At 37.8% G+C, this 13,233-nt stretch overlaps 1 protein-coding gene across 1 annotated transcript in view; it reads left to right on the top strand.

Moving 5' to 3' along the window:
• Window positions 1-13,233, top strand: part of PLCL2 (phospholipase C like 2) — a 90,564-nt gene that overhangs the window by 57,809 nt on the left and 19,522 nt on the right. The window contains exon 5 of the mRNA XM_030445297.1: window positions 11,585-11,660. Within this exon, the coding sequence (XP_030301157.1) occupies window positions 11,585-11,660 (76 nt within the window). The remainder of the gene's footprint in view (window positions 1-11,584; window positions 11,661-13,233) is intronic.

Genomic DNA, 13,233 nt, shown 5'->3' on the forward strand with positions numbered 1-13,233 from the left:
TTAAATTTTTTGAGTGCCACTTAGATAGAGGTGACACATGACTCCAGAAATCTTTACTGTATAAGTATGGTTTGCTCTTTGTCTCATGTAATTTCCCCCCCCCCATCCTGTAGTCTGCACAATTTGAATATTAATGTACTTTAGAAATCTATAGTCTGTTTCATATGTGAGAATAATAGAAATTTATTAGTGAAATGTTCAAAGCATTTTTCCATATCCTCCTTATTCTAAAGGATAAAAAATCAGTTTCAAACAAAGACAAAGAGTGTGATAGTACTTATATCTCCAAATGATACTGAAGATAAGTGGACATTAAGATAATTCTTATAAAATAAGAGTTATAGTTTAAAGTAATGGTATGTGTTTCAATTTGTGAAATTTAGCTCTTGACAGTATTCTCAGCTCTTGACAATATTCTCTCCAGTTTGACAGAAGGTTTTAAAGAATTCAGATCTGAAAAACGAAGTGGGCCATGGGAGCCATAGCAATAGCTCTTGTTTCTGAAAGCCCATTGTGAAACAGTGGGAGAAACCCAAACTGTCCTTTCCTCAAGGAGAAGATATGTTAAGATATTTAGCTGATAAATTGATATGTGCTGTAGTGGCAGATGTTTAGAGTCTGATACTATCATAGGTAGTGTTCTTTTTGTGTGTTTGTAGTGAGATTATCCACTCTCAAAACAATGCATTTTGTTTCTGTAGCTGGTTTTGGCCTTGGGATTTTTTTACATGATTAATTAACAGGGCGGTGTAAGATTCACCTTAATAATGAGAAACCTTATCCAGAATTAAGAAAGGGTAGATGTACTGTCAAAGTAACAGTTACTTGTATCATTTTCTGCTGGTTTAGGCCTCATATAGGCCAAAATTATAAAACTGTGTTCCTCCAGTGTGTCAAGTACTGTAAGCATGCAATCAAGTTAATAACGTGTTAAATGTTTATTAAATAAATCCTGGTTAATACCTTGTTAGTTACCTTGTATGCTTTCTCAATGTGGCATGCAATGATTTTTTTTCAAACAGGAAATCATGACATTTTTGACCAGTGGAGGGATTCTTTTTTGCTAGAAATACTCTCCTTTTTATAAAATGGTAACAAAATTAGTATAGCATATTAGTATATTAGTATAGCATAGTATATTCAGCCAAGATGTTTGATTATTCAATTTTGATTTTTTACTTTTGGAGTGTTTAAAGGTTCATTGTTGCTCAGTAAAGTGAGAAAAGCCTGTGGGACATTCAGTTCACATTGAAATAATTACAAGAGTGCAGCGATGCAGGGGACATGGAAAGGTGAAAATATCTTCAGCATAGTAGAGGTACAGACATTTTTAAAGAAACAGTGAGGCAAATGATAATAGGCTAATTAGCACTAGATACCAAGGTTTTTTATGTGTAAGCAAATTACACCTGATGCTTTCTTATTTTGTCAGCATTCAGTACTACGTTAATTGGGGAGCTATAAGGCTAGTACCATTCACAGGTTAAAATAGTGTATATTCTAATTTAGTGAGTAATTTTTCACCAGCGTTATTAGAACCAGAAGCTTACACAGGAAATTGTCTGTTCATAGTAATGAAAGCCAAATGTAATGAGGAATTCCTGAGAAAGACAGAAGTTTAAGTTACATATTTTTCTCTAGGTTCTTCGTGTTCCTGAGTATCTTTCACCCTAAAACCTTTTTATTGTTTAACAATGTTTTATTTTTCCCTCTTGTTCATGAACTTCAGCTTCCTTTATGTGATACTTCAGCATGCACTCTCTTGGTGTCATCACACCCATCACTGATCAGTGCTGCAGACTGAAGCTTGGAGTTAAGGCAAGTGCCTCTTCCAGACCATTGCATGTTTGGTTTTGGGTTTTGTTTTTTTTTAAATGTGTTATAACCTTAAGATAAACAGCAAGTAAACCTTAAAAATCTATGCTATGGCAAGAGGAAAAAAATTGTTATCTCATCTTAAGTCTGCAGCATTATTCAGTGATGACTTTAATAGCACTGCAAAGATATGCTAGAGGATCATACAGATGAAGCCAGATACTGTTAAGAACTTGACCGTCTGTGCCCTTAGTAGAGGATTAAGTGTCCCATCTGGTGAAGATAAAGTTTTCTGAACTTTGCAAGCAGTCATTTACTTCGAAGAGCAAAGCTAGCACAGAAAACCCAGAGAACTTTACCCATTTAAGAAGGTAAAGTAAGGCTGTTAAAATAATTAGGACTAAATGCTAATAAATACTAATCAGATAATGCAGCTAGATCCATTTTTTTTCACAGTTTCTGGTGGTGGGGTTTGGGTTTTTTAATGTAGAGGTTATGGTATAGTTCAAAATATTTGCAGAGTACTGTTTAGGAGGTCTGTATTTAGTTAAATGAGATCAAGTAGGATGAACAGATACTGTATACACACCCTAGGGACAGAGTTGAGAGCAGGGCTCTGTTTATTGGTGGGAGGGTTATGAGATGGTGAAAATGAAATACAACAAAGCTAGTAAGCTGGAAACACTATGATATTTGATTAATAGCTCTATAGTAAGGTGAAATCCAGTTCCCTTATTGTTGGCTCATTTTGGTCACTGACTTTAATACAGCAGATTTCATATGCAATCACATGAGAATTAGCTTCATGTTATGGAGCTGCAGATTTGGTCAATCACATAAGCTAAATGTGATGGCCTGTATTTTGAATTTGAACGTGTCCATTCCATTGAGATGTAGATAATTTGACACTGTACCATAAAGGATTAAGACTCAACTGGTACTAGTAGTACTTATTAAAAGACTATCTAAAAAGAAATGTTAAGTTTTTGGTAAAATGTTAATCCTCTCATACTTAAGCTACTGCTCAAAACCCATAATATTCTTTATGTTTAAAACTCACCTTGATATCACTATAGATGAAATGAGTGGCACACTTCTGTATTGGGGCAGGCTCATAATTCTGATAGAAGGATATATACATTGCCTCTTTCACAGGGCCTAAAAAAGAATGAGTAGTAGATCTGTATTCAGTTTTTCATAGCTCATAAAATCTGTATTAGTTACATTGTTGATATAGGTCCTTGGTTATAGTTACTTTGCAGGTACAGTAAGAGGGATTTCAGTCATTCTGCTGTGGTTATAGAATTGTATCTTGAGAGAACAAGTAGATGGGGACTTTTCGACTTCATCTCAGCTTAATAATGTACCAGAGTTTTTTTCAGGTGAGAAGTTTTTGTTCCACAAATTATTGTTTAAGGTTGCAGACTTCAGGGGTAACCAAAAATTACTAGGTCCAGTGCTGGTAATTACCAGTTTACCTCCTAAAACAGTGAGCAAAGAGTTTGCTTTAACTCTTGTGTAACTTTCTTTTGATCTAAATACTCAGTTTCTGATTGTAGCAGAGGAGGCTGAATTCAAGATGGTCACCAATCTCCTGTAATCAAACTCAACTTTTGGATCTTGTGTTTTATAGCATGTTGCTGCTATCTGCTTTATGCATCTGAAGAAAATCCAGATTCTTCCATTTGGTACTTTATCTGGGGAATGTATTTTTCCTGGTTAGTTCAAAAATGTTGCCCATGTCTTTTGGAGTCCAGCTCAGTGGGTGTTCCGTGTTACAATTTAACTCTTAGCCTCATCTGATCTATAAAGCAAAGAACTCAGCTTTGCACAGAAGATTGAGAAACTATTATTGCTTGCTTTAATATTTAAGAGCATAACTACATAAAAATAAGGAACCTTGTTAAAACAAATATGTAAGAGAAGTGGTCAAAAGAACAGACATCATAAACATGCTGAGGATACCACATATGCGGCTTGAAGTAAATATGAATTAATCAACAAATACGTGAGAAGGACAAAAACGAGAAAGTGCTGTTTGAAAGAAGGCATCTTCCAAAAAGCTGAAGAGCAGATGAGGAAGATAGGCTGGATGTTTAACCCTGCCATGGTCAAATAAAATATATAAGAAAGCCAACAGTGAAACATTTCAGGAATGACCTGCAAAGACTTAAAAATTAAAGTTCTTTTCTGACAATACAGAAAGCCTGTCAGAGAGTGCAAATGAACACTAGTTGATCAAAGTGTAAAAGAAAGCCCCAGGAAAAGAAAGTAAGGGGCCACGCTAAATTAGTTTTTGCATCCCTTTACCTTGGAAATTAAGTTTTCACATGAAACACTTTTAAATGAAGGAATTATGGGAGAATTCATCTCTAACTGAAATGCTGATAGAAGATATTATACAGTAAAGGCAAAATGAATGAGAAGAAAATTACCAGAAAGATGTGGTATTAGTTCCAGAGTTCTGAAAGATCTCAAGAGTTGATATATCCGAACTGCAATTTTTGTGTGTATCCTCTGACTTGAAACAATCAAAGTTGTTACTGTGGTGCCAATGTTTTAAGAGGTTTCTATGGAAGTTCATGAAATTGCAGATCAGACAGGCTGACATCTGTACTGTGAAATTGGGTAGAAACTTTTGAAGAAGAACATGAGAGAAAACTAGAAGAAACTTGTGTTGGGGAAGAGTCAATACAGCTTTTATAACTTCAAGGGCTCATTAATCTCTTGGAGTTCTTTAAAGTCAAGAAGCAGTAGGCACAGAAGATGAGTCTGAATTTTCCAAAAGCATTTATCAACATCTCTTTTCAAATGTTCATATTGACATGAAATTGCTGTTAAATTCTTAGCCTTTTGAAATGATTAGCTTTTCTTTGATAGGTGAAGTAATTATACTTAGTGTTCTAACAGGAAAAGAACTGTTATAGACAGTCACTTGTGTTGATTTTTCCATTGGGGTATGTTTTTGTAGTAAGTGAGTGGTAAGAGATAGTATGTACAGCTACAACAACTTTGATCTAGCTAAAATAGCCAAAACCCCTTGACTTAATGATGCTGCCAGGTTTGCAAAAATCATCAAGGTGTGAGGTATGTGTGTGCTTAAGAGTTTTAACAACTTTCTCAGTCTTAGTGGTGGATTATTACAGTGTGTGGTAAAACAGTAAGTTTCAGAGTTGGCAATATAAGAACAATATTTAAATTCTGATAGCATAGTCTCACTATTTCCATTATTGCCTCTGACTTTGTGTACAGTATGTTTATTTTCATTGTCAAGTCTCTACAGTTAGGACTGTTCTTAAGTTATAAATGGATACAGTTTAGTGGTGAAGAGATTTAACAGAAAACATACATCATTCATTGCAATTTAATATTGCAATTTTCCCAGGTAAACTTTTTTGTCAGGTTTAATAAATTACAATAATTGTAAGTTTGAGATGAATTTAAATTGTTCCTGATTGTGTAGTTGTTGTTCTGTCACAAAAACTGATGGAAAACAAAGTATTGCTGGAAAATATAGTGAATAGCTTGGGCATCTTCTTCAAAACCAGTTATTTATTATCAGTTTTTTACTTTCCTGTTTTATAACAGGGCAGTTATTCTGAACTGAAGGTTGCAATTATGCTTCCAGAAACAGAACTGCAGATGATAACCCCATCTTACGTTGATCACTCCACAGGGGCAGAAACAAATGTCTAATTTTGGATATTCAGATTCCTGTGCAAAATGTTGCAAAGTGTGAGCTGTTTTACATTTATTGAAAAGCTCTGATAATGATAATGCTTCTGAGAAGTCAAGATTTTTTCATTTTATGTTTCAAGCATAAACAGTTTTTGTATCTTCTCAGTAATCCCATTACATCTAATGACTGACTCACAGTCTTCAGAAGAGCATAAAATAATACAACTACCTAGGAAGAGGAGTTCCTCTAGTTTACTCCTCTATCTCTAATGTAGTCCAATGGAATGTCTGGGGAAGAGCATAAAAATAGGTCAGATTCGTAGCAACTTCTCTTAAATGTTAAATGTACTGCATATTTCAAATAGTGGTACTATTCTTCATTCTCAATAAATTCTTAATCTCCTGTTGTCTTTTTGACTCCTGTGTGGAAACTGTTACTGACAGTTTCAAAAATAACACTAGCTACTAATTTTTTTTCACAAGAATGGTAAATTTTACATTTACAGATGTAGGATGTTTTCCTTTCTGTTTTTAAGTCTAAAGGAATGTATGATACTTCATGACACCATAATATATATGTTGTATTAGAGGGAGATGATCCTTTCCCTCTATTCAGCACTGGTGAGTCCACAACTAAAGCACTGTGTCAAGTTCTGGGCTCCTCTGTACAAGAGAGACATGGACATACTGGAGAGAATCCAACAGAGGGCCACAAAGGTGGTGGACTGGAGCATCTCTTCAATGAGGAAAGGCTGAGAGGGCTGGGACTGTTCAGCCTGAAGAAGAGGAAGGTCTGGAGTGGATCATACTGATGTGCAAAAATGTGTGAAAGGGAGGTTACAAAGCAGACAAAGCCAGCAGGGTCTTTTCAGTGTTGCCCAATAAAAGAAGAGGCTCTGTCTGAAAATCATGAAATACTTTTTGGCTGTGAAGTTGACTGAGCATGGGAACAGGTATCCCAGAGAGGTTGTGGAGTTTTCATCCTTGGATATATTAATAGCTATCTGAAAGCCAACTCTGTCCTGGGATGCATCAAAAGAAGCATGACCAGGAGGCTGAACAGAGGTAATTCTGTCCTTCTACTCTCATGAGACCCCAGACCTAGGCATAAGAAGGACACAGAACTGTTTGAGTGAGTCCTGAGGAGGGCCATGAATATTAGCAGAGGGCTGGAGCACCTCTCCTATGAAGACAGGCTGCGAGACTTGTAGGGGTTTCAGTGTGGAGAAGAGAAGGTTCCAGGGAGACCTTATAGCCACCTTTCAGTACCTGAGGGAGTCCTACAGGAAAGCTGGAGAGGGACTTTCTACAAGGGCATGTAGTGATAGGACAAGGAGTAATGGTTTCAAAGTGGAAGAGAGTAGACTTAGATTAGATATTTCTAAATTCTTTAGTGTGAGGGTGGTGAGACCCTGGCTCAGGTTACCCAGAGGGGTTGTGGATACCCCTCCCCTGGAAGTGTTCAAGGGCACGCTGGGTGGGCTTTGTGCAGCCTGGTCTAATGGGAGGTGACCCTGCTCATACTGGGGTGTTAGAACTTGATGATCTTCAAGGTCCCTGCCAACCCAAACAGTTCCATAATTCTGTGATTTTATGATGTGGTCCTGGGCAGCCTGCTCTAGGTGGCCCTGCTTGGGTAGGGGGGGTTGGACAGGCTGACTTCCCAAGGTCCTTTCCAGGTAAATTTATTTCTTGCATAGTTGGAGAAATAAATTCTAATTTAGACAATCTGTTTGTGAGAAAACTTACTTGCTTTGAAGCAAATTTAGTTTGATGTAAGGAGTTCTCTGTATGTATAAAAGTAGCAGTTAGCAGATGTGTTTTCTCACATTGATGCTTTGGACGATGCCTGGATAGAAGAAACTTCAGTTGTTCTTTTACAGAGCAGCTTTGGACTGTGGGTAAAACCACACATGGGCAAAACCATTATATCTCTAATGAAATTGTTATTGATTGTGGTCTTGAGCCAGAAAGCTCAGTTCTAAAAAAACCTTTTGATTAGAGATGTCAGCTTTACTAATATCCTTCTTTACACAGAATCACTGAGGTAGAAAGGAACCTCTGGAGATCACCTAGTGCAACCACCTTGCTCAAAGCAATGTCAGGTAGAGCAGGTTACTGAGGAATCTGTCCAGTTGGATGTTGAATATCACCAAAGTGGAGACTCCATAACTTCTGTAGGCAACCTTCCCCACTGAGCCTTTTCTGCTCCAGGCTGGACGATAAGAAATGTACTCCAGTCCTTCAACTCTCCATGGCCATTAAGTCCATGCCTTTCTTCTTGGGAAGACCCCAAATTGGACTGGATGCTCCAGGTGTTACCTCACCAACACTGACTAGAGGACCAACTCCCTCTGTCTTCTGGTGACGTGCTTCCTAATGTGTGTTCAACTTGTCGTCCACCAGGACACCCAAATCCTTTTCTCTGATGTGGCTTTCCAGCCAGTCAACTCCCAGCCTGTACTGCTGAATGAATGGGGTCATTCCACTCCAGGTGCAGGACTTGGTACTTCCCTTTCCTGAACTTTGTGGGGTTCTTGTCATCTCACTTCTCCAGCTTGTCAAAGGCCCTCTGAGTAGCAGCATAACCAGCTGCTATATACAGCCTGTAGTTCCTTGGTCCTCCTTTTATAGTCTTGTTGTAGATAGGAGTGAAATTTTCTTCAGTCTTTAGGAATGTCCTCTGGTTGCCATGACCTTTCAAAGACAACTGGGAGTTGCTTTGCAGTGGCATAAATGTGCCCCCACAAGACTCAAGTGTAGATCCCACATTTATGTCTCTGCATCTGTTGAAATTCTGATTAGCAAGACTCCGTGTATCTGTTACTTATTAATATCCTCCTTACATAATATGAAAGACTGAAGTCATGGAATGGATGTGGTTTTTCTATGTGAATTTCTAAGATGTGTCTGGGATTTGAAGAAAACGTTTAAAAGAAAAATAATTAAAATCCATCCTGCTGGTACCTTGGCAGCTTTTTCCCTGTCTTATCACTTTACAGTAGTAGTAGTCAGAAAGTTGTAATTACTGAAGACTGATCACATATTTTCAAGGTCTGCTCAGAGGTCTTCTGGAAGACTGTAACTTGAATTGGGGCAAAAAAGAATTGTATTTTCCTTTCTATTGAGATGCTACTTTTAATCACTTCTACATATTTCTTTGGTGTATGTCACTCCTGTTTGAACTTGAACCTTTTACTCTTAAAAACTGAGTTACGTGGATCAAGTGGTACTAGCAGTTGCAGAGGTAGCATGTGTGACATTTTTATCAGTATTTATTGAGTTTGAGGTGGACTTAATAATGTGAACATGAGTCACCTGCTTACTAGGAGTCCACTCCTGTTTATGGTGGTGCTGCTTAAAAGTTGGACATTTCAGAATGCTTTCATTGTGGTGTCCACACCTTTCAATACATATGAATTTGTTTCTTTTGCTTCTGTAATGCATTTAAATGAAAAGTACCAGAACATTGCTGAGTTGAATCACAAGTATACTTCCAATAACTGATGGTCTATTGCTCACTTGCTGAAAGGGTGCTGTAAAGCATCCTCCACTGAGGTTTTGCTGCATTGAAAATCACCTTGAAAAATGAAATGCTAAGCATAGATAGCTCTTGTTTTTCAGGATGTTAGTATATAATAATAATGACTGTGGTATTTTCTGTTAATGAGAACCTTTTCATATGAGAACCCTTCTGACTGGAGCTCAGAAAAGAGAGAGATCAATTGTGCTGCCTATTCAAAGCACCTAATTAGTAATTGGCACAATTCTATTTATGTGTGTTTTTTGCATGAGTAAACATTGATAGTTATATTCAAAGAACAATCCAGTTGAAAAATGGGTAAGCTAAAGTTTTTCACTTGCAGCTTAGCAACGTGATCAGGTTGTTATTTCTTCCTTATTTGTTATAATTTTAATTTCTTTTTCTAAAATGCTGACATAATATAAATGAAGATAAATAGGTTATTTGAAATTAAATACAGATTAATTAGGATCTGAAGATTTAATTATCCAGTATGTTGCCCTCCACATAGTCTATAGTTGTTTATTCACATGTTGTTTGTATGTAGCATAAACATTTTGAGGGCTTGCATTATTTTATTATAATTTTAAATTGAAATAATAGAAATAGAACCAGATTTATTTTAAATGCTTTGTCATTTACTTAAAGCAGATTTTTGTTTAGCTGAAAATAGTAGTCTGTAATGTACATCTGTGCAGGTGTTCTTCCTTTTCACTTGCTTGTAAACTTGCCATGATCAAAAATCTGAGGCTTACTTGCCTGCTTCTCCAAATTGATTTAGGTCTCACTTCGAGCAATGTTCAGAAAAAAACAGCCTCAGTGTCACTCACCTGGAGAAGGCTTCTTCATGCCTCTTAATATTTCTCAGAGACAGAGTGCTAGTGAGGTCTGGGATTTTTTCCCTGTAACATGGGATGTTCCTGCTCATAACAGCAATTGTGGTCTCCTAAGAAAAAGAAAGTTACACATGAACACCCACATAAGTAACATATCAAACTTCAGTCACTGTTCTAGTGGCAAGAAATTTATCTGCCTAAGTGGATTCCAGAGACACCAGTGGGTAAGGTGTGAAGCAAAGTTGTTACTTCTCAATATATACCCTAGGCTGAAAAATCTGCATAGTTTTATCTTAATTACTTTCAGCTGAGCTTCCATGAAAGTTTTCAAAAGGTTAGATAAAGGAATAATTTATTTTCCTTAACTTCCAGTCCCAGCCTTGAGTGATGCATTTTCCTCCATAGTGTTGTCTCATATATGAACACAGGTCAAGCCACAAAAAGGAAAAATGTAGAGGAACAAATCTGGAAAAGCACTGGGATGATCCCTAGGAAACAGGAAGCTCTGGGTGGTGACTAGTCATCATCCTGAATGTCAGAGTTAGAGAGGAGGAAACCTGCATCTAGATTCTCACCCAAGCCACCAAAAGTGAACTAACTGGTAAATAGTTGTGTGATTTCTGCTAGGCAGCTTTTTGATAGGCAGTGTGGCTCTGCAGAGGGACCTGGACAGACTGGAGAGTTGGGCTGATTCCAATGGGATGAGGTTCAACACGGCCAAGTGCCGGGTCCTGCACTTTGGCTACAACAACCCCATGGGGAGCTCCAGGCTGGGCACAGAGTGGTTGGAGAGCAGCCAGGCAGAAAGGGACCTGGGAGTCTGGATTGACAGGAAGCTGAACATGAGCCAGCAGTGTGCCCAGGTGGCCAAGAAGGCCAGTGGCATCCTGGCCTGCATCAGGAACAGCGTTGCCAGCAGGTCCAAGGAAGTGATTCTTCGCCTGTACTCAGCCCTGGTGAGGCCACACCTCGAGTACTGTGTCCAGTTCTGGGCCCCTCAGTTCAGGAAGGAGATTGAGGTCCTGGAGCGGGTCCAAAGGAGGGCAGCCAGGCTGGTGAAAGGACTCGAGCACAGACCCTATGAGGAGAGGCTGAGGGAGGTGGGGCTGTTCAGCCTGGAGAAGAGGAGGCTCAGAGGAGACCTCATCACTCTCTACAACTCCCTGAAAGGAGGGTGTAGCCAGGGGGGGGTTGGTCTCTTTTCCCAGGCAACTCTCAGCAAGACAAGAGGGCACGGTCTTAAGTTGTGCCGGGGGAGGTTTAGGTTGGATATTAGAAAGAATTTCTTTACGGAGAGGGTGATCAGACATTGGAATGGGCTGCCCAGGGAAGTAGTGGATTCTCCATCCCTGGAGGTATTTAAAAAGAGACTGGATGTGGCACTTAGTGCCATGGTCTGGTAACTGCAACAGTAGTGGACCAAGGGTTGGACTTGATGATCTCTGGCATCCCTTCCAACCCAGCCAATTCTATGATTCTATGATAGGCATTTCACTGTGTTCAAAGATCCCAACCTAATTCCATTGCATTGTTTATGTCTTTATAATACTATGTTTAGACCACTTCTTTGTGTGGTCATAATGAGAAAAATGGGTCTATTCTTTATGTTAACAACATTTATTAGTTTATTCATTTGGGTTCAAATTTAAGCATCTTCTAGACATGAAAAAAATGAGTAAAAATTGAGTTTTAATGATGTTTCCATATATTTCAATTTATTTTTTTTCTACAGATGATTCAGACTGTCAGGACTCTGGTTGAAAATACAGATAGCTTATATGAGAAGATAGTACAGTGTCAGAAAGCAGGTAAGTACAAGTTTTTTTAAAAATATTATGAAGAGCTTACTGCATTTTTCTGTATTTCCCAAAACGTTTAATCAAGTTTGTTTATTCAACCATAGCAAAACAAAATAAAACAAAAAAACCCTAGCAACAAAAAACCCAAACAAAAAAAAGAGGTTATTGTAATTTAGGCACATAAAATAACAGTGAAAAGGGCATTTCAAATTATAGAAATCAAAGATCCATAGAATTACAGCTTGACATTTACATGAAGTACAGCTGAAACCAAGAATCCTTTGTTTAAGAATGGTAAAGACTTAAAGACCATGCTAAATAGCAAAGAGATTTTGATCTCATCTAAATGAGAAGCCTTCAGCATGGTGACATAAGCCTAAGTATGGATTATGTAATAGATCCTACTATTTCGGGCAGGCAGCTTTAGCCCTGCAGGGTCAAGGTGCTTTTTAAGATGAATCATCTGAATTGAATTACCTTGTAATATCAATGGTTTCTGAAGATTTTCTCATTATGTGTTTAATTCTGAGTAAAAGATTACATATTTTTCTCTGTAGAGCCTTGATAAGGAAAAAGGAAAATTATTCCCTTGACTAGGCTTTTTGGTTCTCTGGTGCCAAGAATGAAAGGGTTGCTAAAGTAAGAAATACTTAGGCTGCCAGTAAGAAAAAAAGCTGAATAACTTCAAAATTATTGCAGTGCCATTTATTGTGTTGCTATTCAGATAACTAAAGATCCTGCAAGAAGATAGAATGTAGGTGTTAAAGGTAATTTAATGATAATCCAGTCCATGCCTTTAATCTTTTAACAACGTAAAGTATGTTCTCTAGAGTAAAGCATTTGAATTTCCAGGTCACCTTACCCCATCCCTAGCCTGCTTTCTACTTGACTCACAGCATTCTTACACTTCTTGAATCGTCCATTGCGGTTTTTTGTTTTATAATTTAAATACTGCCTGAGCTTATAAGTTATTAAAAGAGAGACTATGTGCACTTATAATTCAGATTGTGTTTTTTCTGTATGTTTTTAGAAGTATAACCTTTCCTAGTCATCTGTACAGCCAGAGCTCTTGTTCCTCTTCTGGATCTCAGCTACACTATCCTTTTCTCTGAGTCTGAATATTACAGTTTTGCTTTATGTATGCAGTTCTTCTGCATATCACTTTGATGATCTCTGTCCCTATATTAATTTCTCTACTTTTTTCTTGTACGTCCAAACTGAGCTGCATTCACTTTTCTTGTGTTTGCTCATTTGATAGCAGGAGTTTCCATTGCATGAGAGATTGTCAGCCATCGTCATGCATCCTGTTGTGTTGTCCCCAGGCTCACTGTAAACATCCTACTTCCTTTGAAGTGGTTTTTAAAATTATCCCATAATTATAGCTAGATTGACACATGCCCTCCTACCACCCTAACGAAAATAGTTTCCATTGCTTCCTTGTACTCCCCACTCTTTCTTTATCCATCTGTTCTCTTTTTTCCTCATACTTTGATTCAAAGTTGTTGGAGCAGGCACTTTTACTTATTCCATCTGTACGGTGACTAAAATGGCAGGGACTTGAGTTTATTAAATCATGCAGGTA

The sequence above is a fragment of the Calypte anna genome, chromosome 2 (genome assembly GCF_003957555.1).
Source record: "Calypte anna isolate BGI_N300 chromosome 2, bCalAnn1_v1.p, whole genome shotgun sequence".
Taxonomy (NCBI): domain Eukaryota; kingdom Metazoa; phylum Chordata; class Aves; order Apodiformes; family Trochilidae; genus Calypte; species Calypte anna.